The 23,171-nt window shown below is 42.8% G+C and overlaps 1 protein-coding gene across 3 annotated transcripts in view; it reads left to right on the forward strand.

Annotated features, from left to right (window-relative positions):
* The first annotated feature begins 2,047 nt into the window (after nucleotides 1–2,047).
* The window catches only part of JADE1 (jade family PHD finger 1), a 58,387-nt gene continuing 37,263 nt past the window's right edge, over nucleotides 2,048–23,171 (forward strand). The window contains exons 1-3 of one of the 3 annotated variants that reach the window (XM_029964536.1): nucleotides 9,351–9,366; nucleotides 13,127–13,233; nucleotides 18,498–18,575. In XM_029964536.1, coding sequence (XP_029820396.1) covers nucleotides 13,158–13,233; nucleotides 18,498–18,575 — 154 coding nt within the window. In that variant the 5' untranslated portion in view covers nucleotides 9,351–9,366; nucleotides 13,127–13,157. Of the gene's footprint in view, nucleotides 2,306–9,350; nucleotides 9,367–12,858; nucleotides 13,234–18,497; nucleotides 18,576–23,171 lie in introns of those variants that run through there. The other 2 variants (XM_018084644.1, XM_018084643.2) reach the window with 2 other exon arrangements.

Below are 23,171 nucleotides of genomic sequence, written 5' to 3' on the forward strand. Positions count from 1 at the left end.
ATGCAAACTGAGGCAGTTTAGATCACACCAAGAAAATCAGAGCTGTAGATCTTCAAGGAATGTAATAACCATGCAGGCAAGAACTAAGTTTAGACTATGCCAGAACCAGACAAATGTGCAAGAATTTGCTGAACTACATTTTTAGCCTTGGGCATCAAAGTCCTTTGAACCTGAACTTGGTAACCTAGCACATTTTCCACTTGTGCTTAATGCGCTAAGACCTGGCCTAAGTTTTCACAGTGTTGAATATGTCCATTTTTCTTCTGTGAAGTGTGAACGGGGTTGGGATAAGCAAACACCTTGTTAAGTAAGATTTTGTTTGGTACCTATGCTGGAAATGACATGCAGCTTTTAAACTTGTTGGATGTTCAGGTTGAGATGGTGGTTTTCAATCAGGGTATGATGCGTTGTGTTTGATACATCAGTTTATTAAGAAATATCATACAGATAGAATGACAATGTCTATATAGAATTCTCTATAATTATAAAACATAGGCTTGGGAAAAATCCTAGCTCCACAAAAGTTAGTGGCATAAACACTCATTCCCAGGGAAAAGAGACTTTCAAACTCATGCTTTTGATTTCAGTGATTGCTTACAAACTGTAAGTACATGGAAGCAATTTGAAAAGTAAGATAAATATTGGTGTCTTCGTTCCTTAGCTGGGCTCCGGAGACCTCCAGACTTTGAGATACTTGTGAAAACACAGCATGCAGGTGTGTATGAAGTAGCAAAGGATTTTGTGTGTATGTTGTAGCTTCATTTTCTGGACTACTGTTTTTTCATGGGAAAAATACAGAACTCACGGTATTAGTGTATCTTTGTCAACTTTTAAAAGGATTTAAAACATTTAACCAGGTGATGTTAATTGCATTCTGAAGGATAAGCATCTTAGTCTGTCAATGGGACTCCCTCACTGGGGATAGTATTTCCAATACTTATTCATTTCCTTCACATGAACTGACAGGGCTCACACAATCAGTGATCTTCGTCTCTTATTACCTTGCCCAAGGTTTTGGACTTTTTTGCTGTCCCTGATTTCCTTCACTGAAATCAAACTCCTGCAAACAAGATAACTAGGATCTCTGAGCCATGTGTCAGGCACTACTGAGCGCACCATACCCAGAACATTTTATTAAGGTAGTCATGAAGGATGTTTAATTTTCTTGAAAGAGACAGACCCCAAAGAACCCACAGGAGCAGCTCTTGGAAAAGATAAACTTGTAAGGGTAGAGGCAAATTGTGGCTCTAGGCTCCAACATCAACATGTTGGGAGAGGAAAAATTCCTTTGCTCCCTCTGTGGGCCTGTCCAGCCAGTTAGTCAATATGTGCTTTATTGCACATATTATTGATCCAAAGCACCACACCAGAGTGCCAGGACACAATGTACTCTGGCACGGCACTGGCTGCACTGGGTCTGGCGCTCTATCAGGCTTTCTCGAACTTATCTTCTGTAAACTCTTTTTTCCCATCTGTGCTGTGGCTGGAGACTCTGCCTGGCTCCCTTAAGTAGTCGGGCCCTTTCCCAGAAGAGATCTAAGTCACTGCGGGCTCACCTTTAGCTTTGGCTGAGGGCAGAGATGCTGCTGTGGCTGGCTAAATATTTGAGAAGCTGAGTAGACCGGAACTGCAGGTTTGGCACTTATATAAGGATTTGTGTGTTCACTGCAGGATGTGCCTGTTTCTCCCTTAAAGACACTGGATTACAGTCAGTTGGCACATTTGCTTTGCCCCAGTACTTGCTTTTCCACATGAAGAAAGTAACCTGCCTCAGATTGTCAAAGAAACATAAATGTGTGATGGTTTCAAAGCATGTCCTGGATGAAAGTGAGAGAGAATCTTTTCTGACTTGCGCAATTTGAGGAGCAAACATGAGTGTTTACCCTGTGCCAAAATCTGGCCACGTAAGCAGATCAGACTTTTTTTTTTTTAATGTTGTTCTGGAAGGTCAGAGACTATTTTGTTTGCTGCAGGTTTTTTTTTTGCTTAGTGAAGCAAAGTTCACAGGAGCCAGAGTAATGATCTGATTTCCAACTTTTCTTCATTATTCCCTGTGTGCTTAGTTAAATATAACTGTGGCAGTCTCAGCTTTGAGCAAATAAGCTGTAACTTCCAAATAAGCAATAAACTCCTTTGTCCATTAAAAGAAAAAGTAACTTCAGAATTACTGATATAAATGGTATGACGTGTCTTGAGGGCTGTTGACATCCTGAGCATTTGCTTTATGTGCCCTGAAAATTCACCATGCAGCTGTTTGGGGTTCTGCCTCTGAACATCTTCATGTGCAAGAACTGTGCCACCTCCTGTAAGTCACTGTTCTCATAGAATATGAAGTAGAAATTTGGGGTTAGACACATCCACTGTGCAAATGCAGTGTAGGGGGTAGCTGACCTTTTGTATTGTGTATGTTTCAAACAGCACTGAAGAATTATTCTGTTGTAATTTGTTAGGGCTGAATAATGAATTAGAGTCTCTTTGCTTTGTCAGGGGCATTTTTTATTTGTATCTCTTTACAATTATGTCTCAATGTCTTATTTGCAAAAGAAATAATAATTCTCCACCTGATAAAGGTATTGAGGCTTTTCTTATGTTGATGGATTCTTTACTGGGTATGTATTTTTGATAAACTCTTAGCAAAGCGGAAGCATAACAGTGTGAACTGTGTTGATTTGGGTATGTGTCAATGCCAGATAGAGGACAGTCAGCCCATTCGCTGCAATGTTGTGTGGCCCATGATTATATGGGATAAACTGCCCTTTTTATCCCAATAGCCCCCCGCCTTTTTTGGGTGTGAGAGATAGAGGGAGGTTAGATAAGGGCTCAGCTTCCCCTATTGTGTAAACATTCTTTTGTGCTGGATATTCTGAGCCTCTGAGTCCCATTTGGTACTGTTGAACCTCTGCATATATACAACAGTGAAATGGAAGTACAGGAGACAGCTTTTATAACATTTATGTTGATTAAAACTTTCTAAACTGGTTTTTGTACTTATTTACAGAGTGGAACTTGTAGAAAATCTCAGCAGTCAATATTGCCACAAGAAAAAGACATTTAGTATAATTTTCTCAATAATTTTTCCTACTTGTTAAACACTGAATAATTTAATTTATAAAACATAAAATGGGTAAAGTAATATAGCTGAAATAAACAACAGTTGCCTGTTTGACTAGCATTTCTTTTATTTAGTAGTGATGGCTTTTTTACACCCTTGGTGCCTTACATCTATGTACTATTGAGTGAAATTACTAATATTTGACGTCAGTTTTGGGACAACTGCATCAGTGGACCTCTGTCTATTTAGGGAGAAAATTTGCCCTTTGTCGAAATTATGATTGACACATCCCCTAGGAAAGAAGCATGGAAACTGAGGAAAAGGGGTTATACCTATTGAGGGCAGAGTATCTCCTCTGCATTGTAACTTATGGCTAATTGTTTGCTTTTTGCTGTGGAGGGTGTAGGATTTCTTGGACTTTGTGGCAGACGTCAGTGTCATGGTCTGGAAACAGGTTTAAATTCAATGAACTGTGAGTCATTGCATTTGGAAGATGTCCCAGTAGAGACCACAAATAGAATCAACTCTGGGACAATTCAATCAAGTACCAAATGGAATCCAAAAGGACCATGTGGGAAGTTACTTTCTAGAAATGTTATCACAAACTGCTCAGAGCTATTTCAACATCTGATTATTTTTTTTTTTTAAGCTTAATCTATTTCTGACTCCTAAAGATCCAGAGTTGAAGTTGCAAATTTTTTTTAAAAGTTATTTTGGCACTAGATTGTTACTGAAAAAAGAAATTGATTTTGTTGTGCTTCCCCAATAAACTTGTACCACTACTCCACTTTTAGCAACCAGCTATCAGCCCGCACTCTGCAATCAGAAAATCTGTAATCAGATTCTTTTGAACTCTTCCACAAGTCTTGTCACAGCACCTTTCTTTCACTATGTGATTTCTGCCTTCACAAACACAATTTAATATTGAAGTTCATTTAGATTAGTGGGTGTAATATTGCTTGATGAGCTGCCAGATAGGCACGTGTAGATACTTCAGCTGAGATTTGATCTGTTGCTGCTAAACTAACTTGCCTGAGGTTTCTACAATTCATTCTTCCTGCACTTAGGCCATTACCTTGGCTGCTGATTACTTCACTCATCCTTGTACAAAACTGTGTGGTTTCCCCTAAAGGTGATGCATCAGCTGCATCCAGCTTAACTTGCAGACCTGCAAGGTAATTAACTGCCTGCTTCCAGTTGTTCCCTTGAGGTTCTTGTTCTACTGATTTCCTGTCAGTTTCCACTTTTCAATTACAATAATTTGGAAACACTTGATTTCAGTAACTCTACTTTTAGGTTTGGAAATCTAATAAATTTTACCTACTGGGCATACCTGTTCCCGCTTCCTTTTCAGATGAATGTACAGTGTCAGCAGTTGCATATCTGTGCAATGATTGTATCTGATTTGCAAAAATATTTTAAGATCTCTATGTGCAAAATGTCATGGAGGTATACTTTGTACTGTGTTATGTTCTATAGACCAGGCCAAAGGAGAGGATATAGTTTAATGATTAGAAACCTTGGACTGAGAGGCATTACTTTAGGTTTCTATTCTTGGTTTTAATGCTGACTTAACTTGTGAAAGATATAACCTTTGCAATGCCCCTGCCTACCCACAGATAAAATTAATACTATAATCTTTACTTCTCAAGTTTTATCATTAAAAAGACTACGCTAGTGTCTGTCTCAAGCCCTGTTTGATAGCTTGTCAAATATAAAGGTCAGCTCTAAGGTTTCATTTTCATCCCTCTCCATCCTTATCCTTTAATGGCACAGCTTCTAATTACTGGGGTACTGGCTCATACACCCAGTTAGTAATCTCTCACAACTACATTTCAATAAACCAAAGGAACTATAAACCAGAAGAATAAGGACTGTGAGCCCAGGAGAAATCACATCTTTGGTGTATGGCTTATAAATAAGCAATTCTAGTAGCTGTAAACCTCAGCTTCAGAGGCAAAGGAAATAACATATTACCTGAGCTTAGTCTTTTTGACCTCCCTAATCCAGACACACCAGATTTGGGTGGTTGTAGGTAAGGAGAAGGACAAAAAAGCCAGAGCACTAAATAGTGGGGGGTTTTGTGCATAATTCTGTGAAGTGGTCAGGTGCCATGTTGCATAAATGATGTATTTGGGTTAGACAAAACTGTGACAACTGTGTTCCTCTATGGTCCATACATAAGCCATGTGAGCAAATTTTATTTCTGTAGGAGTTAAAAATAATGCACTTATGTAACTTGTAAGTGGTATAGATTTACATATGCATGAGTCAAAATCTTTTTTTTTCCCCTTGCTTTTGTGAGTAGACCAGCTAGAGACAAAATGGACCTCAACAGGATTCTGCCCATCTGTCTTATCACTCTGCTCTACAAAACATCTCTCAGAGGAAATGTGAAAGCTCTCTGGAAATTCTTACTCTTGAAGATTTAGTACAAGCTAGTGTTGACAGTGCTGGTTTGGATCTTTACTGTTCTTCTCTGCAATTTTCTGATCTTCAAAATAAAAAAATGAGAAAAAGCTGGAGCCAAAAGAGCAAAAGAACAGTTTTAAGAGATACTTGAGCTAAATTTAACAGTGGGGAGAAACTCAGCTTTGTAAGCTACATCTTCATGTGCGGAGACTGCAAGAATTAGTGGAAAAGATTCCAACTGTAAAAGGAGTATTATCAAATATAAAAAAAAAAAGGAAGAAGAAAGAAAGGAAGAAGTAATATTTTATCAGCAACAGATTTCCACAAAAAGCTGGAAAAAAGTGCTAAAAAGCCACATATTCTTTTCTTGGCTTTGTGCATCTGCTAAAAAATAACATTCAAGAGGGAGACACTAAAAAACTAATAAAAAAATAAATAAAATTTAATATATGAGTGACTATATCTGATGAAGCAACTTGGAGAAGGCACAAGAAGTGTTGTGTGTTAGCACAAAGCCTAACTCTAAGCCTGATACATATTCTCTGAGTGTTCCTGGAACGAGTGCTAATACTGATATAAAGATAAGTGAGTGAGGCACAGAGCCTAATGACATTATTTATTCTAACAAAAGTGCCTGCTTTGCTGAGAGGGTAAATACCTATTAGAGATGAAGGCTGATGCCAGAACTTCTACTTTTAGCCAGTGCAGATAGCAGAAGACTGTGAAGTTGTGTCCCACTGCTTTGGTTTCTAATCTTTAAAGTTAGGCTGTGGTCAGATGTTTAATGCAGAATAAAAATTTCTTTCTTTGCCCTGAGTGGCTTGCTTTTACCATCCAGCTCTATTTCTCTGTTGGCAGCCTGCCTGCCTGCTCTGGCAGGTTAACCTGGGCACGGAGTTTGTAGAAAAGCAGGTGAGGATCACTCACACAGTCCATCCTGGTGCTTGCTGCTGGCATTTTCAGGCTAAAGTTGTAATAGCGTCTTGAGCTGCTAAAGCTGATTCTGCAGTGAACAACTCATTGCTTTATGTAGGTTATAGGTAAATTCATTTTTAGTAGCACTGTTTCATATTAATGGTGCCAGTAGCTTACTCTGGTATGCTCTATTATGTTCTCTCCTGTTTGACCATAGCTATATTGGTATACAACTTCATACACGTCATGTTGAAGTAGTGCAGGATATAACCTTTCTTTTGTTTTCCACTGACTTCCAAAATTATACTTCCAGCTACTAGCACTTCAATTTTTTAATATTTCCTTTTAAAACATAGTGCATTATTCCAGAAGAGTCTCTGTGAGATACTGTACTCAGAGACAAAATAGCATCTTTGTTCCAGTTGTGTTACCTTCCGGTAAAGACTGGGCTAGCTACTTGTACAGCATGGAAGACTCCCATTTCGGGAGTTTTTTACAGTAATTTAGATAGTCTCTAGTTTCTAAAACCACAGTCTGCCATTCTGAAAACATTCATATTATGTTCTTAAATGTATGGCTTTGCATGGCTTCCAAGAGAAATGTTTTCTCAAATACAAGGTGTAGCTTAAACTTGGCTGTATATGCAAAGAAAAGCTAATTACAGAAAAACAAAAATATTGCCTCAAATCCAAAGAGCTTGAGACAGAAAAGTTTCTATTATTCCTCCTAAGAAATTAAAGCACATTTAAGCTGTTCTCAGAAGCTTGTTCTGAACTTCTTGGAAAGAATTCGGAAAAGCAGGACAAATAGCATTTCTTATGATTCTTCAGTCTTTTACAATGAATAACATTATTTAAAACTATTTAAAAGAAAATAATAATTTTAATCCAGTAGAGGTATTGGATATACCTGTGTAAAATAAATAACAACTGACAGTAGCTTTGCTAATCTTAATCACTTTTTATGAATTTATGAGAAGTAGTCCATGAGGTCCTGAGGGGTCTGCAGATCACTAGGGGGAAAAACTCTGACCTATCCTGTTCTGGGGTTTATATTGGAGCACAGCAGCAGGCACATGTTGTTTAGATAATACAGAACAACTAAGTCTCCAGTCAGTATTGAAAAATAATGCCCCTGGAAGCTCAGGGGTAAGGTGTATGAATGTAACTCTGGCAATAAGTGGATTATTATCAGGTAATGTGATGTGGTGTATCACATGGATGACCACAGCTGATGGCTGTACCAAGAAAGACAAAAAGCTAAGGCCCTGATCTTACGAATATGAATGGCATCAGTGGAACTGCTTCTAATTAGGCTACTATGCCTACAGGTATCTTTACAGGTCTGGATGCCAAGGCAAGTGCAAGAGAGTGTAGAGAAAGTATGCATTTTCCTATTTTCATGTAGTGGAAAACAAGGGAATCAAAGCCTTAGGCTCTAATATCTGAAGGTGCTTCAGACTGTTTTGTAAAGCAAACCCCAACTGTCTGATTTTCACAATGAAAAAATATCTCCGGGGGAGGATGTTTTTGTAGTAAAGTACAACTTTTTAGGATGTACAGCAATGTTTCATTATTGGATAGGTGGGTGGGTGGGTGAGACAGCAGGATAAATGGCTTGGTTTGCATGGATGAGTAACAACCCAATTCCTCTAAGGTATGATTCTTTGGCAGACCAATATTGCTGTGGAGGCTGCATTAATTTATATTTGCATACTATGGGAATTTCTTTGCACAGATTGCCTTAATTCTGTGTCTGAGCTTATGTTGAATCTTCTCTGTGGTGTTTATTACCTCAGACTATATTTGCTCAGGAGTTCTGCTCAAATGGGAGTTCTTCACGCAGGGAGCACAGGTGCATGGCATGAGGTAAAGTGATTTATGTGGAAAAATAAAGAAATCTACATTCAAGCATGCTTTTTTGATAATGGCAAATGCACTATGTAATTTGGTGCCAATTTAAGATAATTTGCTTTCCTGCTAGAAAGATGTGAACTGAACCACAGTATGTGTTGGCTCCTTCTAGTCTTTGAAAAGTATCAAAGTTGAGGAGCCAGAGGGATAACGCTGGGGGCTGAGAACAGAGAGCGTGCGGTTTTATTCTTGCCCCGACAATTATGCGCTATGTATGTGGCCACAGCGTTTAACTCTTACATGTCCCAGTTTCTCTGCCTGACAAATAGTGACTGATGCGTTCTACATAGGGAGCCAGTGCAGCACTAAAACTCCTGCTTTTGAAACCGCTTAAATGTTTTGGAGACAAGAGTTAATGGTTGCAGGGTAAGAACAGCAGTGCCGCAGGCGGGATCCGGGTGCAGACACGTATCATTTCCCAGCTGCCAGTCGCGCAACGTTGCATCCCAGCTGCATTTCCGAGCCCGCTCGAATACAAGCGAGGAAGCGGCCAGAGTCGGGCGGCTGCGCACCCCCGAGCTCGGGGAGCGACGAGCGGCGGGAGCTGTGCACTCGGGACCGCCAAGAGTTAACGGCGGCTCCCCGGGGGCCGCCGCCGCTTCCCCACCGCGGCGCTGCATTATTATTATTATTATTTCCCCCCCTTCCCTCGCCTTCCAGTTTTGGCATGGGATTAAAGCAGCTCCCCCCTGTGGCAGCAGTGACCCAGAAACGAGTTTGATTCACGGAGTCCTTCCTCCATAACAAGTACAAACGTCAGTCAGAGGGACTCTGTGCGTGTATTTTGTGTGCGTGTGTGTATTGTGCGCGTGTGGCCGAGGGAGCCGCTCTCCGCTGCACCCGCTCCCTACGCCGCGTCAAACTCTATGCGGCGGCCCCGAGCCTCCGCGCAGGGGAGCCGGCCGCGCCGCCCGCCCTCGCCGCCGCGCCGCCGCCAGCAGGTAACCGAGCCCTCCGCCGCGCCAGCCGGGGGAGCCGCCAGCACAGCCATATTTGATGGGGTTTTTTTGTCGCTCCGGAGGCGGCGGGAGAGCAGTTTCGTGCCGAAGGTCGCTGCCTAGTGGAAATAAGATAGTACGTCATTAACATGGCGCCAAAAGCCGTGCCATTCGGTACGGGGCGAGGGGAGGCGGCCGAGTTGTGGCTCAGCTATCCCACAAGCAACTTGTGCGGTCTGGGGCGAGCGAAGCGGGAGGAAGTGCCGCTGCCGCTCGGCGCGGCGGGCCAGTGCCGAGCAGCGGCGGCCGCCTTTTTTGTTCCGCTGCGGGCAATAGATTGAGGACAGCGCAGGCTTCCCAGGTGCAGCGGCCAAGTGATCTGCGGGCGTGCCGTGTCCTGCCATGCTATGCCGTTGCATTTGCTGTGCCATTGCCCTACCGTCCTGCGCCGCCGCCCCGCAGCCCCGGGGCATCGCTTGCAGGCTATGCGCGCGGGGGGGGGGGGGGGGGGCAGCGCCGGGGGCAGGTCGCCGGGTATCATCCGCCGCGGGAAGTAGGAAGCGTTGGAGCAACTTGGTATCCAGATGGCAGTGGCAGAGCTCAGGTCCTGCTCGGATACAGATGAGTAGGAAGGGGGCGGGGGAAGCCATGGCCACTGTCTGTCACTGTGTCACCCACATGTCCACCCCACCCGTCGCCTTTCGCCGCGGGCGGGGAGTGTGTACATGGGGGAGGAGGTGTTTGTCTGCAGAAGCAGCTTTGTAAGTTACACTGATCTTTCCCGTCCCTCCCCCCCGGCGCACTTGGCTTTGGCTTATAGAAGAAAATATGCTTGGAAAGCATAAAAACTGCTCATCGGTGAAATTAGACAAAAGTTACCTTTCGGAGCGAGAGAGCCGCAGCCGGTTTAGCCGCCTACTCGATGGGCAGGATGGGCCTCTGCTGGAGGCGCGGACCGCCGGACTGTCAGACGTGCCCCGATCCCCCCGCGGCGGGCGCGTGGTGTCTCCAGCTGGAGAACAACTTGCCCGAGGCCCTAAGTGCACGTGTTTGAGAGTGGGAAAAGGCGGGGAAAGGCGTCGCGGCGCTGCCCGGGGCTCGCAGGGGCGCGGCGGCGGCGGCATCGGGGCCAGCAGCCGGCAGGTGCACGGTTGGCCGCAGCGCCCGACTCCCACCCCGGGGTCCGGGAGGGTGAATCCGGAGCGGGGCGGGGTCGGGGGCGCGGTGTCTAACTTCGGCAGGGCGCGGAGCGACCGGCTCCCTTCCTGCCCGCTCGGCCCGCTGCCTGGGACAGAACGCCGGGGCTTAATCTGGTCGTTGGCCGGCTGGAGCTTGTTAAGGGCGTGAGCGGTTAAACGCGATTGCCGGCAGTGTCGGGGCGCGAACTAGTATCCACAGAAGGAGGCGCGGGGAGCGTGCGGCTTGCGCGCCCGAAGCTTGCGTGGCGGCGTCAGGTGCAGTCTCCGCGATTTGCTCTTCCTCGGTGCCTGGCAAAGCGGGACGGTCCCGCGGCTGCGGCATCTCGGTGTAACGGGCCGTCCCGGCCTCCCCGGGGAGGTGAGTGTGGGTCCAGCCACCATCCCCGGGGAGGTGAGTGTGGGTCCAGCCACCATTCCACTTGCTTCAATTTGACAAAGCCGCCCTGCTGCTGCTGCCATCCTGCCCGTCCCTGGGTTCGGGTAGTCGCCTGCTTAGAATAGAATTTTGGGATTGTTTTTGTTTGTTTGGGGGTTTTGTTTTTCTGTTTTGTTTTGTTTTGCTTCTCCCTTGCAGTTCGCGCCAGCCCGTTCGTTCCTGATAGGCGGTGGGATGCTGATGATTTTGGGGAGGGTGGAGGCAAAGGGTGTTTGTTTGTTTGCACCGCTTGTTGGTTGGTTTCCTGTCATAAGAGGTGATAACACAGTTTCCAGAACTGTCTGGGAGTGGGAGGAGAGACAGACACAGAAAATGAGCTCAAGTCTCCTTCGAGCTGCCGCTCGATCCGCCGTCACGTCCCCCCCTCCATCGCAGCGTAGCGACGGGGGCGGGCGGGGAAGATGCCGTGGCCGTTGTCGTCAGTGACAGGGTTTTAGGGAGGGGCAGCGGCGCCGGGGGCACCAAGTTTGATTTGCAGCCGGGGCCGAGCGGATTGGTGCGGCCGAAGTCAGGGAGGAGCGGGAACGGGAACCGGGAGGGAGGAGGATAAGGAGGAGGCGAGCCGGGCCGTTTCATATGGAAGCCGAGGCCGGGCCGCTGGCCAGGAGGGTAACACCCCCATGGGGGAGGTGTAGCCTGGCGGCACCCAGGCCAGGAAGCGGCTCCGTCTCCTCTCCTGGGCGCCGGCCGCTGCCCCGCGGTGCTACCGCGAATCCTCGGCGGCCCAGTGCGACAGTCACGCGCGGCCGAGGTGCGCCAGCTGAGATGGGCATCGCTGCGCGGAGGAGGAGGAGAAGGAGAGGAGAGGAGCGAGGAGGAGGAGGAGGAGGATGAGGAGAGCCACCCTGAGGGCCAGCCGCCGCAGCCAGGCCGGCGAGTGCGCCGTGAGCCATTGAGGCCGCCGCCTTCTGAATTGACTCCCGAAACCTCTGTTTCCCACCCCATGGAGAGGCGCCCGCGACGCCCGCAACCACTGGCGCGGCTCCGCGCACCTGTGAGCAGTGTCTGCTGCCGGCCAACTTCTCCCTGTCTTTCCTGCTCTTCAGCTGCCTGCTTTATTTTGAGAAAGTTTATTAGATTCACCCACAGGTGAGATCCAGGGGATCCTGAGACCTGTCAGTCGTCCAGTAAAAGCGGGCATGTGTGACCTGGTCTGAGTGGCCGTACGCAGGCGTTAAAAATAGATTGTCTCTCCTTGGGTAGCTGTGAGGGAGTATTAGAAATTACGGTAGCATTTAGCAACACGTTTTAGTGAACATTTTAACGTAAAAGGCTGAAGATGCTTTTATACTAGCCACATTTTTAGACGAAGATTTAGCTGTCACTTGGAATAATTTCCTTTTTAAGCAGGCCCTGTCTTTTAACTAAGTCAAAAGCTGCCCACACTTGCAAACCTAAAACCTTCATAAAAGTTAGGCCAAAATATGCTTGTTATGATTCTGTTTCTACAGGTTTCTCACACCCAGTGGGATATTTTTGAAACAGCAAGGATTGTACGTTTTAGTGTCAGGATTTTCCCTCTGGCTTCAGATACCACTTCATCCCTCCTTTTGAGCTATGTTTGATATATATGCTTAAAATAAAATCATAACAATAGACTCCCCTTTCCCCTCACAGCTGCGGATTTCCCTTCCAGCTTCTCTGGTTTCATTCCCGATTGACAGACTATTGGAAAAAAAACCTTCAGTCTTTCCTCAAATGTTTTCTCTGTGTGGTTAGTACTGCTGCTTCACATTCCTGTTTTCAGCTGTAGCTGATCAAGTTGACCCCTTTTGCTAGATGGAAGAGGTGAACTGCAGTGGGTATAGGTTGGGTTGCATTAATTCATGGAACCCAGTTGGTCTTTGCTCAAGATTTTGGGTAGTCAGTTTCACCACCACAGTTTGGGAATAATTTGCTACCACTGCCTGGGTAGTAAGGTAGCATTATGACCTGGCTTGCAAAGGTGCATAAATGAGCATGAGGATTCCTCAGAAGTGTTGGGCTGATATGTCCAGATTGCGCTTCTCCCTTTCTTTGTGAAATTTTGAATGTGTACTGAAGTCAGTAGAAATATTCCTTTTGGAGAACACTCTTGTCCTTGGACCATACTGTTTTTGTGCTCCATAATACTGTAGTACTTAATTTAAGAACTCTTCATGTATCTTTGTGACTATAAAGTGTTGCTATCAAAGCTTGATGGATGGTAAAGAGGAATTTTAAAGTTTTAAGTGGATTTTAGTAGTATAACTTCTGATGCAGTTCCTTTTTTTTTGTTTCAGGTCTGGGATAGAAGCTAAAAAGCTTTTTGCAATGTCTGGTGCCACTGAAGACCAGAATGGTGTCATAAATAAACTATTTAAAAGAAGTACAGTAATAGAGGCCAAAGGTCTTAATCTACTATCCATTTTGTTAAACTGTGTCACACTTTACTTCTGTTTGTACAATAAGTGTTTCGAAGTGATTTCTTGTCTACTATAGATAATTAGGTCTTCATTTCATTGCAGTTACTGGGTTACTTTCAGGAAAAGCCAGTTTTCAGTTTGTCTTCAGGGTGTACATCTGTCATAATTCTGCTTTCTTCCCATTCTGTCTCTGCAGCTGTTCAGTGCAGTTTGTTGTTGTGGCACCCGTTAACACGGTTACAGTTAATTGTCTGTCAGAGTTTGAATGATACACTCTTTTTACCTGGAGGTTTATACAACCCTTGAAAATACATTAGTAAGAATTGTGCTATGTAAAACCTTTGACCTGAGGGTGTAGATTTTTTCATGTGTAATTATTTTTTACAATCTCATTCTGTTTAGCTATTTGCATAACAAAGACTGACACACTTTACATCTTTCTCTTTGATCTTCACTCTGTTTGGGGTCAAACTGAGTGGAAAAACTATGTGGTGTTCCAAAATGCATGGTGTGTGCATAGTTCCTAACTATGTGATGTGTGGCTCATGAATGTACATGTGTGCGTTCTGCCGTGCCAATTTTATGGGTTAGTGTCTGGATTTCTGCTCCGAGGAAGCTAGGAAAAAGGGCTTGGATGTTTTTCACTCTTATCTGTACAACTCCTGGGACTTCACTGTGGAGAAAAAAGGAAAGGTCTTGGCATTGCTGTCCAGTGGGGTCTTTGGGTTTTGTTGATAATTTTATCTCTTGCAGAGTTAAGAATGGACTAGCAGGGTAATGCATACTGCTAAATATAATGAATTTGCTGTACTGTGTCATAGTGCTGAGTCTAACCCATTGCACTGCATCTACCATCAAATATTGGGAAGTGGTCAGAAAAGTCTGTGTTACTACCTGTATGTAATAAATTGTATAGACTTAGATGCTTGTTGCTCACCTCCACATAGATATGTAAATTCGAGTGCTGTTTTGTGGCCTTTGATTATATTGGATTATCATCTAGTCATTTCATTTACATAGCATTTTACAAGTATTTTGAAAAAGGCCTACTGCTGTCTCCAAAATACAGTAACCAGTTTCAGGCAGTGTAATCTTGCCTTTAAAAACAGTCTGAGCAATTGTGTCTTTGGAGTCCAGAGTTGCATTTGTATGTTTAAAGTTGGTACCTAATCAATGAGTAAAATCCAGAGCATAACTTCCAGAGCAAGCATGATGCAAAAGGACAAAAAGCCACTGGTGATGTGTCTCTGTAAAACAGTCACAATCTTAGTCCCTTCTATGCCATTTATTGCCGTGGTGTGATTGCATGAAGTGCTTTTACATGCTTTGTCTGCCCTTGGAATTGGAGTAACATTGCCAGCAGAGTCATGGCTGTTTCTCAAAAGCTGTGTTTGGTTAAGGCTGGCATTACTCTGAGTCTTTTGGCTTCCCCTCCCCAGTAAATGGGTAAATGTTATAGTAGAGTCCTCAGGAGAAAACACTTATCAGCATGCTATGTGTTGGTCTGTTTGGGTTCTGAAAGGATGATTTTAACACAAAGAAACAATCATCTTTCAAGGAAATGAAACTGAAAGTTTACCTACATTTTTAAATCTGAGTTTTTAAGACTTAGCAGGTTTCACTGAAAACTCATAGAATGCTTGGCTTGTTAATGCAGCTTTTGTCACCTTAGGGTTGCTGAACTCTGTGGTAGCTTTCCTAGTGTTGGGCTTTCTCTTCAGCTGAACAGTGTGTGGGCAAATGCCCTTTTGTGAGTGGTGTAAGAATTTGGGAAAAACAACTGTAGAAACATTTGATAGAAGATCCAAGATTCAAGGGCACTGTTTGATTGTCTGCTTCCTTGTTTTAGAGGAGTGTTTCTTTTTCGAAGGGGGTTGGGAAGTTACCCTGTGGCATGTGTGGGTGCAGTGAATGTTTTGTGGAAACTTCTGGGCTAGATAGCAATTATGTGGTTGCATGCAGTTGGGAATTGAGCTTAGTAACCTGCATGGTCTCTTCCTGTCCTCCAAGTGTTGCAGGCTGGGTGCATAGTTTTTGCTTACTCTTGGTATGAATCTTAAAGCTGGGCTCAAATGTTTTACCCTTTTTATGCTTGCACGTGAACTCTCTTTGCTTATAGGCATTGTGATCACAGTGTAGGTCTCTACTTAAATAGGAAAAGCCTGCACCCTCTGTCTGCACCCCACCGTCGCTATCCATAATCTGTGTATATTTTTAATGCAATTCTTGTGTGACTTTGATTCACCAACAACCTGATAGAAACCAATAGTCTTTGGGGCAGAGACACTGTGATACCCTTAAAAGCAGCAGCATTTAAATCTGTGTGGGTTTATTAGCTGTTCCAGTGCTGTCTCTAGAACCTGTGTTCTGAACTATGGATATGAACATCTGATGAGAGCAGTTTAAAATTATTTTAGAAGTTGAAAAAATCGTGTTTTATTACTTCTAATGACAAAAATTCTAGGTGGCTAATTTATTAGATTTGAGTCTTGCTCTAAGAAGCCAAATGATTCTTTTTCATCTGTGATTTAGCTCCCTGTAAACTCAGGTTAGGATCAAAGATGGGAAAATGAGATCTCTGTGTTTTGATTTTTTTCACATGCACACATAAAGCAATCTCACAGGAGCTTCATCAAATGACATATTTCTTTTAATGTTACTATTGAGAACACAGGCTTTTCAGCATGACCAATTTCAGAAACCTGACTAGAGTGGACAAGAAAATTAGCTACCTTATCTAGTACTCTGTACTCCAGGAAAGTGGGTTCTGTTCTGGCTTATTTCCTGAAGAACTGGAGAGTGCTTGAATTCGGAGGTGTGAATACCACTCTCTCCTTGAAACAGCAAAGAGATGTGTAGTTTGTTTTTTAAAGACTGTGATAGGAAGAAGAAGCCTCCATCTCTTGTAATTTTTTTGAATTTGCAGAAAGTGTGGCTAAGAGAAGATCAACTCAAAATGCACTAACCCAGGAAGATGTGGAAGAGCAGAATTTAGAATTTTCTTGTTCCTCGCAAGTTCACAAGTGTGTCTCAGTGTACATACACTCTGTTATATTGCTTTATGGTGCATCTTTTCAGACTCTATAGGAATGAACCAGGAAGTGAGGAATTGGACCAGAAATATACAAATTAGGTTTCTGAGATAGAGCAATTTTTCATTTTGTTCCATATCTTCTTTGCTTTGTTTATGGGATGTTTTCATTGGTAGTGAGTATCTTCTTTTACATTGCTATTAATAATAAGTGAACTAATAGAAAAAGTACCTTACAGAATAGATAGTTATCCCCCTAGTTTTGTCCTCATAACAGTTAATTGATTTTTCAGTTCTGTCTTAGCTTGTTTTGGATCTGAATCTTGACTTTCTGTCTTAATAACTGACTGTATCAGAACTGATACAGTAATTGACTGGCTCTGAATCTCCTGCATTTATATGAGATCTGTATTCAGAAGATTTTGATGGTCCAGACTGATCTGTGTGCGTATTCACTTGCAGCATTTCCATCTGCCATACACATAAAGTTTTGACCTGCTTCAAAGCAGTCCTTTTGAGAGAATTCTTCTACCACTGTAAGAGGCTGTCATTTATGATTCTTTATTCCCTGGCATCAGACATTGTATGTCAACTTTTACTCTATGAAATGGTGACAAAAGGTCTTGGTAAGGTGAACCATTCAGTTTCTCTTTAGTGAACAAAGTTTGCAGCTGAAAACTGTTACATGTTTCAAAGACAGAGGTATTAAATCCCACTCTGAAAAGCCACTCTGTGGGAGGGAGACTTCCCTCTAACTTTGTTTGCAGGTATAAAATGAAAAAGGAGGCAATCCTGCAATGCTTGGGCTCTTAGAACTATATCAAATTCACTGGAAGTGTAAAATAGAATCTCAGGTTCAGCTGCTTGTGATTTGCTAAAATGAATTCCCTCAAAAATACTAATTTCTTTTTATATTAAGAAGAGCAGATATTTTTGTGCTCTTTTGGAAATAGTGTCAGGCTTTCATTAGGCTTTTTGGGTTTCCTTATATTGGGGATTAGTCTTATAAGAGTGTGTAAAATAGTTTCATAAAAGTAGTATTGAGTTTCCTTCCTACAATGAGCCATATTGTCAGTGAACAAAGTTGAAGCAGTTAATTCTTATACTGAAGCGTCAATGAAAAGAGTTTTGTTGAGAGGTTCTGAGGAAATCCAAATGCATGTGAAAATAAGAAGGTTAGATTTTCTACACCTACTTAGAAGCAAAAAAATATTTTGGCATCTGATCTCTAAATCTGTACCCCAGAGGCGTAGCAGAATGCCCAAACCTTGTTGATATCTCGATTGATACGTGGTAAGCAAAGACTTAGGGGTTTTGATGTGCATGTAGAGTCCTTGTCAGTTTAACTTATGGTGGATATGCCTTTCTGCACTTGTCGTGTTTTTTCTGTTCTTCAACTTATACTTTTTAATAGCTTTTTACAATATTGACTAGCTATTTACAGCTTCCTTGATTTTTCTGGATTTGGTTTTCTTCCAGAGAGAATACACACGAAAGTACCAGCACCCTGAGAATAGCAGTTAAAAAGATTGGGAATTTTTTCCCTGTACATCACTGGCTTGTGTGCAGTTGAACTCAATATGGGTAGAAATCTGATGGTTTGGAAGAACTTCTGAATAATCAGTCTTATTCACAAAGAACAGTTAGTGTTAGGAATGACGCTAGAAATGTGCGTGCACCTTAGAGGGTGGTGCTTTCCAGGGCATAGATGATGCATGTTTAGTTAGTCTGGGAAAACTGGGCTTGCTACTGCTATGTTTAATTTTTTATGTATAAGTGGATGGCTTTAATCTCAGATATTGTAAATCTGGCATTTTAAACAGGCATAAAATGGTTCTAAAAACATATCAGCCAAAGTAAATATTTACACAAGCAGTAAAAGTGTTATTCTGTTGCAAATCTAATGTCAGAATGGGCAGAGGAAGTTTACCGCATTAACTGTAGATATTCAGTGATTGTAAGACCTCTCAGGACAAAATAAGCTTTTGTTATGGGGTGAAAGGATTGGTGGGGTTGTCACTGATACTCTCCAGTGTTGTTCACCTGCTCATATAATGACTACCTAATTAAGCATCCTTGAGAGATTCACTGTTCATATTTCAGCTGCTGCTTAAAGTTGTTTGTTTTCCTTTGTGTAAATCCTCACATTCCATCAGAAACACAATTGATGATGGTGTGTTATTACATTGGGTTAAGTGCTGTCTCATTGCTTCATAGGCTCCCTGCTGTTTTCTAAGGAGATCATGAAACCACATCGACTTCCCAGCAGCAGCGAGGACTCTGATGACGATGGCAGTAAGTGCTCCTTTGTTGTAGAGTGCAGGAGGTTATGAGTTTGAAAACATGTTTTAATGCAGTGTTTTATGTGCCAGAGGCATTTTGCATATTTGTTGAACTGGTAGAAATGTGTATGGTAAGGATCTAGTTTTGAACTCAGTTATTCTGAGCACAGATGGACAGTAGATTCAGGATCCTCCCATTGAATTATATAGTTTTAGTTGATAAGAGGAGAAGTCAGTGGTCATCTTTAAAGGTCTTTGCAAGTAGCATAATTTATCATTGCAAGGACGGAACAAGCATGGAGACATCTGCTGACATTGTCCATAGAATTTTGCATAAGGATTTTAAATTTGCTTCAGTGTTCTCATACTCTCTTATACAGTGGAATAGTGCTTCAAGGTTAAGCAGAAAAGACTGATGGAACATGAAGGTGTTCCTTACTTCATTTGAAGATTATCTCTGAGGAACAACTTTCAAGAATTTGAATTCAGTAAATCAGTAATTTGGATACAGAATGTATTTATGTTTTTTAACTGTTTCTGTACTGATATAAATAAGACTGAGCTCTGTGTGGTTGTAGTGGGTTGACCCTGGCTGGATGCCAGGTATCCACTAAACTCACTCTTACTCCCCTCTGCAACTGGACAGAGGAGACAAGACATAACGAAGGGTTCATGAGTTGAAATAAGGACTGGGAGAGATCACTTACCAATCACCATCATGGGCAAAACAGACTCAAAGTAGGGATATTAATTAAATGTATTACTAACAGGATCAGAGCAGGAGAGTGAGAAGTAAAATAAATCTCAAAAACGCCTTTCCCCACCTCTCCCTTCTTCTGAGTTCTACCTCCTCCTCCCTAGTGGCACAGGGAGACAGGGAACTAGGGTTGCGGTCAGTTGTTGTTTCTCCCGCTGCTTAGGGAGAGGAGTGCTTTCCCTGCTCCCTGTGGGGTCCTTCATGAACCTCTCTGGCATGAGTCTATCCCACAGGCAACAGTTTTGCACAAACTGCTGCAAAGTACTCCACGGGGTGCAGTACTTCAGGCACAGCCTGCTCCAGCGTGGGTCCCCCACAGGGTCATAAGTCCTACCAGGAAAACCTGCTCCAGCATGAACTCCTCTCCACACGTCAGCAGGTTCCTGCTAGGAGCCTGCTCCAGCATGGACCTCCCACAGGGTCACAGGCTGCTTCAGATACCCACCTGCTCTGGTGTGGGTCTCCTCCACAGGCTGCAGGTGGATCTCTGCACTCCTGAGATCCTCCATGGGCTGCAGGGGCAGAGCTGTCTCACCATGGCCTTCACCATGGGCTGCAGGGGAACCTCAGCTTCTGTGCCTGGAGCATCTCCTCCCCCTCCTTCTCCACTGACCTTGGTGTCTGCAGAGCTGTTCACATGTTCTCACTCCACTCTTCTCTGGCTGCACAACTTTTTTTCTCCTTAAATATGTTACCTCAGAAGCGTTACTGTCATTCTGGATTGACTCAGCCTTGGCCAGTGGCAGGAAGCCCATCCTGGAGCTGGCTGACACTGGCTCTACTGGACATGGGGGAGGCTTCCAGCAGCTTCTCACAGAAGCCACCCTTGTAGCCCCCCCACTACCAAAACCTGGCCACAGAAACCCAATACAGGGGTATATCTTTCTCTTGTGTTTGGATTCCAGTGATTGAAAATCTTTCATTTAAGCAGAAAAAAGGGGGGGGGGAGACAAAATGACAGTTTGGGAAATGTACTAAGGTGTTTTATTTGCCCAAATAAGATTGTACTTGACAATAGTGCAGCTTAGCCTGTTGTCAGAGATTTTCCTAGTTTTAATATGATCTGTCTGGGTGCATGTCTTCAAATCTGAAGTCTTTTGTAAAACTTCAGTCTGAAATGTAACAGAAAATGGTCGAGGTGGTTTTCCAGGTGCTTTTGAAAGCTTTGCTCTGAGAACTTAGCCCTGTGCTGTGCTGTGGCTCTGTACATGAATGCTTCACCCACATGCATTTCTAGGGGTGTCTTTGCTGCATGGGAGTCTGCTCAGGTATGACCAAATCTTCCTCTTAAAACAATCTTAGGCAAACTATTGCTGAAATGAAGCAGTAAATTATTAGAGAAGGTAAGAACTAGCAAGCTGATTAGGAGTTAGTCCAAATGATGATTGAGTAACATCTATTAGAGGTGAGGGATTTGGCTTGTTTTTGGAGAACCACCTGCAGTCGGGGAATTTTGGAATAAGAAAAACTCAAACAAAATATACCTGTTTTTCTTGGTTAGAAGTTTACTTGGGGTTATAAAAATTGAAGTTGGTGCATTTCCTCAAAGGCGATGCGTACTTCCCAAAAACAAAGGTGTGTTTTTATTTGTAAAATAGGCAAGTAGCAGCAAACACGATGTCTTCCATTAGAATTTTGCTTCACCCTTTTTTTATTCCCTAGTACCTTTATAAAGTGTTTCATATTGATAATAGTCTTTATTTCCACTCCCTTAGCTGCGTTTTTTCATTCTTTGATCCCTTCATGTACCTTATGTTACAGGCTTTACCAAATAAAATCTGAAGCAGCTAATTTTGTAATTGAAGTCCTGAAATAGATACAATTGACTGACCTGTTGCTGATTATAGCGCTTGTTTGTAATGTTATTTGATATATAACTATTCAGAATAGAGTTGTTGACTTTGGAAATATGTTCTCCACAAAATCTGTTCCATAGATCAAGATCTAAGAAAATGAGTTCGGAAAAGAAAAGCAAACCCCGTGTCCTGCTAGGGTGTCTCTATTTTAAAGCCTACTTATTACAAATAACTTTGTTGAATAAATGGCATGGCAAAGGCAGTGAAATTTAAAATATTTTCAAGTATTATTTGAAATATATACCACGTCCCTTTCATTACGCTTTTTTTTCTTGATTATGTTTTTTTTCCTCTTTTGAAGTTAGTTGGCAAATTCAGATACAGGTTCTTGCATAGTCATTCTATTACTTTATACGCATTCAAACAGATTAAGGGTTATTAATCAGAAGCCCAGATAACTTTGAATGTGGTGTCAGCACCTCCAGGGCTTTTTGTCATTCACGCTTCCTTGAGAAGAACGACTGACATTCAGACCCTTTCTCTCCACTTTTCCTGTTATAGAAGATACTAGTTGTTCCTTGCAACTATGTTTGAATGTCAAGGGGCTCCTCTTACAGATTCACCTTCACAGGTTCTTTTCTTGCCTTTAGTAGAATTATTGATTACTCTTACTGTTCGTTTCTGTATTCTTACTCTACCAGTAGTATCTCCAATCCACTGTACTTGCAGTAATGTTAGAAGGGTAAGCAAGTTTTTTTCCCTAAAAAAAAGAAAAAGAAAAATTCTATGAGTTTTCGCACTCACTATTGAAGGCTTTAAGTTCACTAGCTATTTTTCCTTCTCAGAATTGCCAGAGACAGAAAACAATTAAATTGACTATTCTGGGAGCTTCAGACACGTCTTTTAATTGAAAAGTTGAAATTTTAATCAACACTTGGAATCCTATTGCCAAACATCTACTTCCCTTCAGTCAGTGGTACCTCTTGACCCTCCAGTGGGCTTTTTGCATTCCCATCATTCTGAACTCAATAGTCTTTGAGTTTAGGGCTCAGCATTGTTCTCCCTTATCTCTCAAGGTGAGGATTGGGCCTCCAGCTGTTGTTTTTCTGCTGTTCTGAAGCTTTTTATACTGTGCCTTACTAGACTGATCATACATCTCAGATTCATCATGTGTGTCAGTGGATAAATGTGGTTGGAGTAACCAAAATCATGGTGCTTTTATGGAGTGAACTCCAGCATGTAGAGTAGCGCCACCAGGAAAATACTTTGGTATGAAAAAAATCTATTATTTATTCTGTTAAACTCAGGAACCTGAATATTTGTAATACAATAATAATGATGCTACTAATAATAGAATTTATCTTTAAAAAAAAGTGTTGTTTTCCATTGGGTCACTGAACTGAATCAGTTTCTGTCTCAATTTAGTGAGACAGAAGTGTTTTGCTAAGGAGGATGAGTTACAGCAACTGTAAATCTGAAATTAAGAAGCTCCAATCGAGGAAGTATGGAGAAAGAAAAAAAATAACAGACCTTTATTAAAGGATATACGTGTATTGGCAGGACAACAAAAGAACACAAACGCAACTATACAATAATCCTGTACCCAAAAGTCTCCTTCAAAAAGGAAACAGTTCGATACTTCCCGTCCTTTGGTGCAATTCTAATCACGGTCAGCAGGGGGCACTGTTGGATCAGCTGCCTGCAACTGGTTGTGGCCAGGATTTCCCCTCTTCATGGATGGGCACAAACCACTGCCAAAACAGGGAAGCAGAGGAGGGAAAAGGGCGACCCCCTCCCCAAAAAGTTCCTCTGCAGGTGGGCCAAACCTTTCTGATGAAGTCTGAGCCAGTCCGGACCAAGGGCAGAGCAGGGTGCAGGCAAGCTGAGGCCAGAAAACAGCGAGATGACCAGGCCAAGAGCCAAAATGGCCCTGGAATCTTTTCAACACGCACACCTTGCCTAAGTTAAGGCAAAAGTGAAGTGTCCCTTTTTGGAGGAGAGAAGAAAAAAAACACATCACCCCTCCCTGCAATTTTAGGAAAGGCCATCAGCTTGG

This window comes from Manacus vitellinus, unplaced genomic scaffold (assembly GCF_001715985.3).
Source record: "Manacus vitellinus isolate BGI_N305 unplaced genomic scaffold, ASM171598v3 scaffold_73_pilon, whole genome shotgun sequence".
Lineage (NCBI taxonomy): Eukaryota > Metazoa > Chordata > Aves > Passeriformes > Pipridae > Manacus > Manacus vitellinus.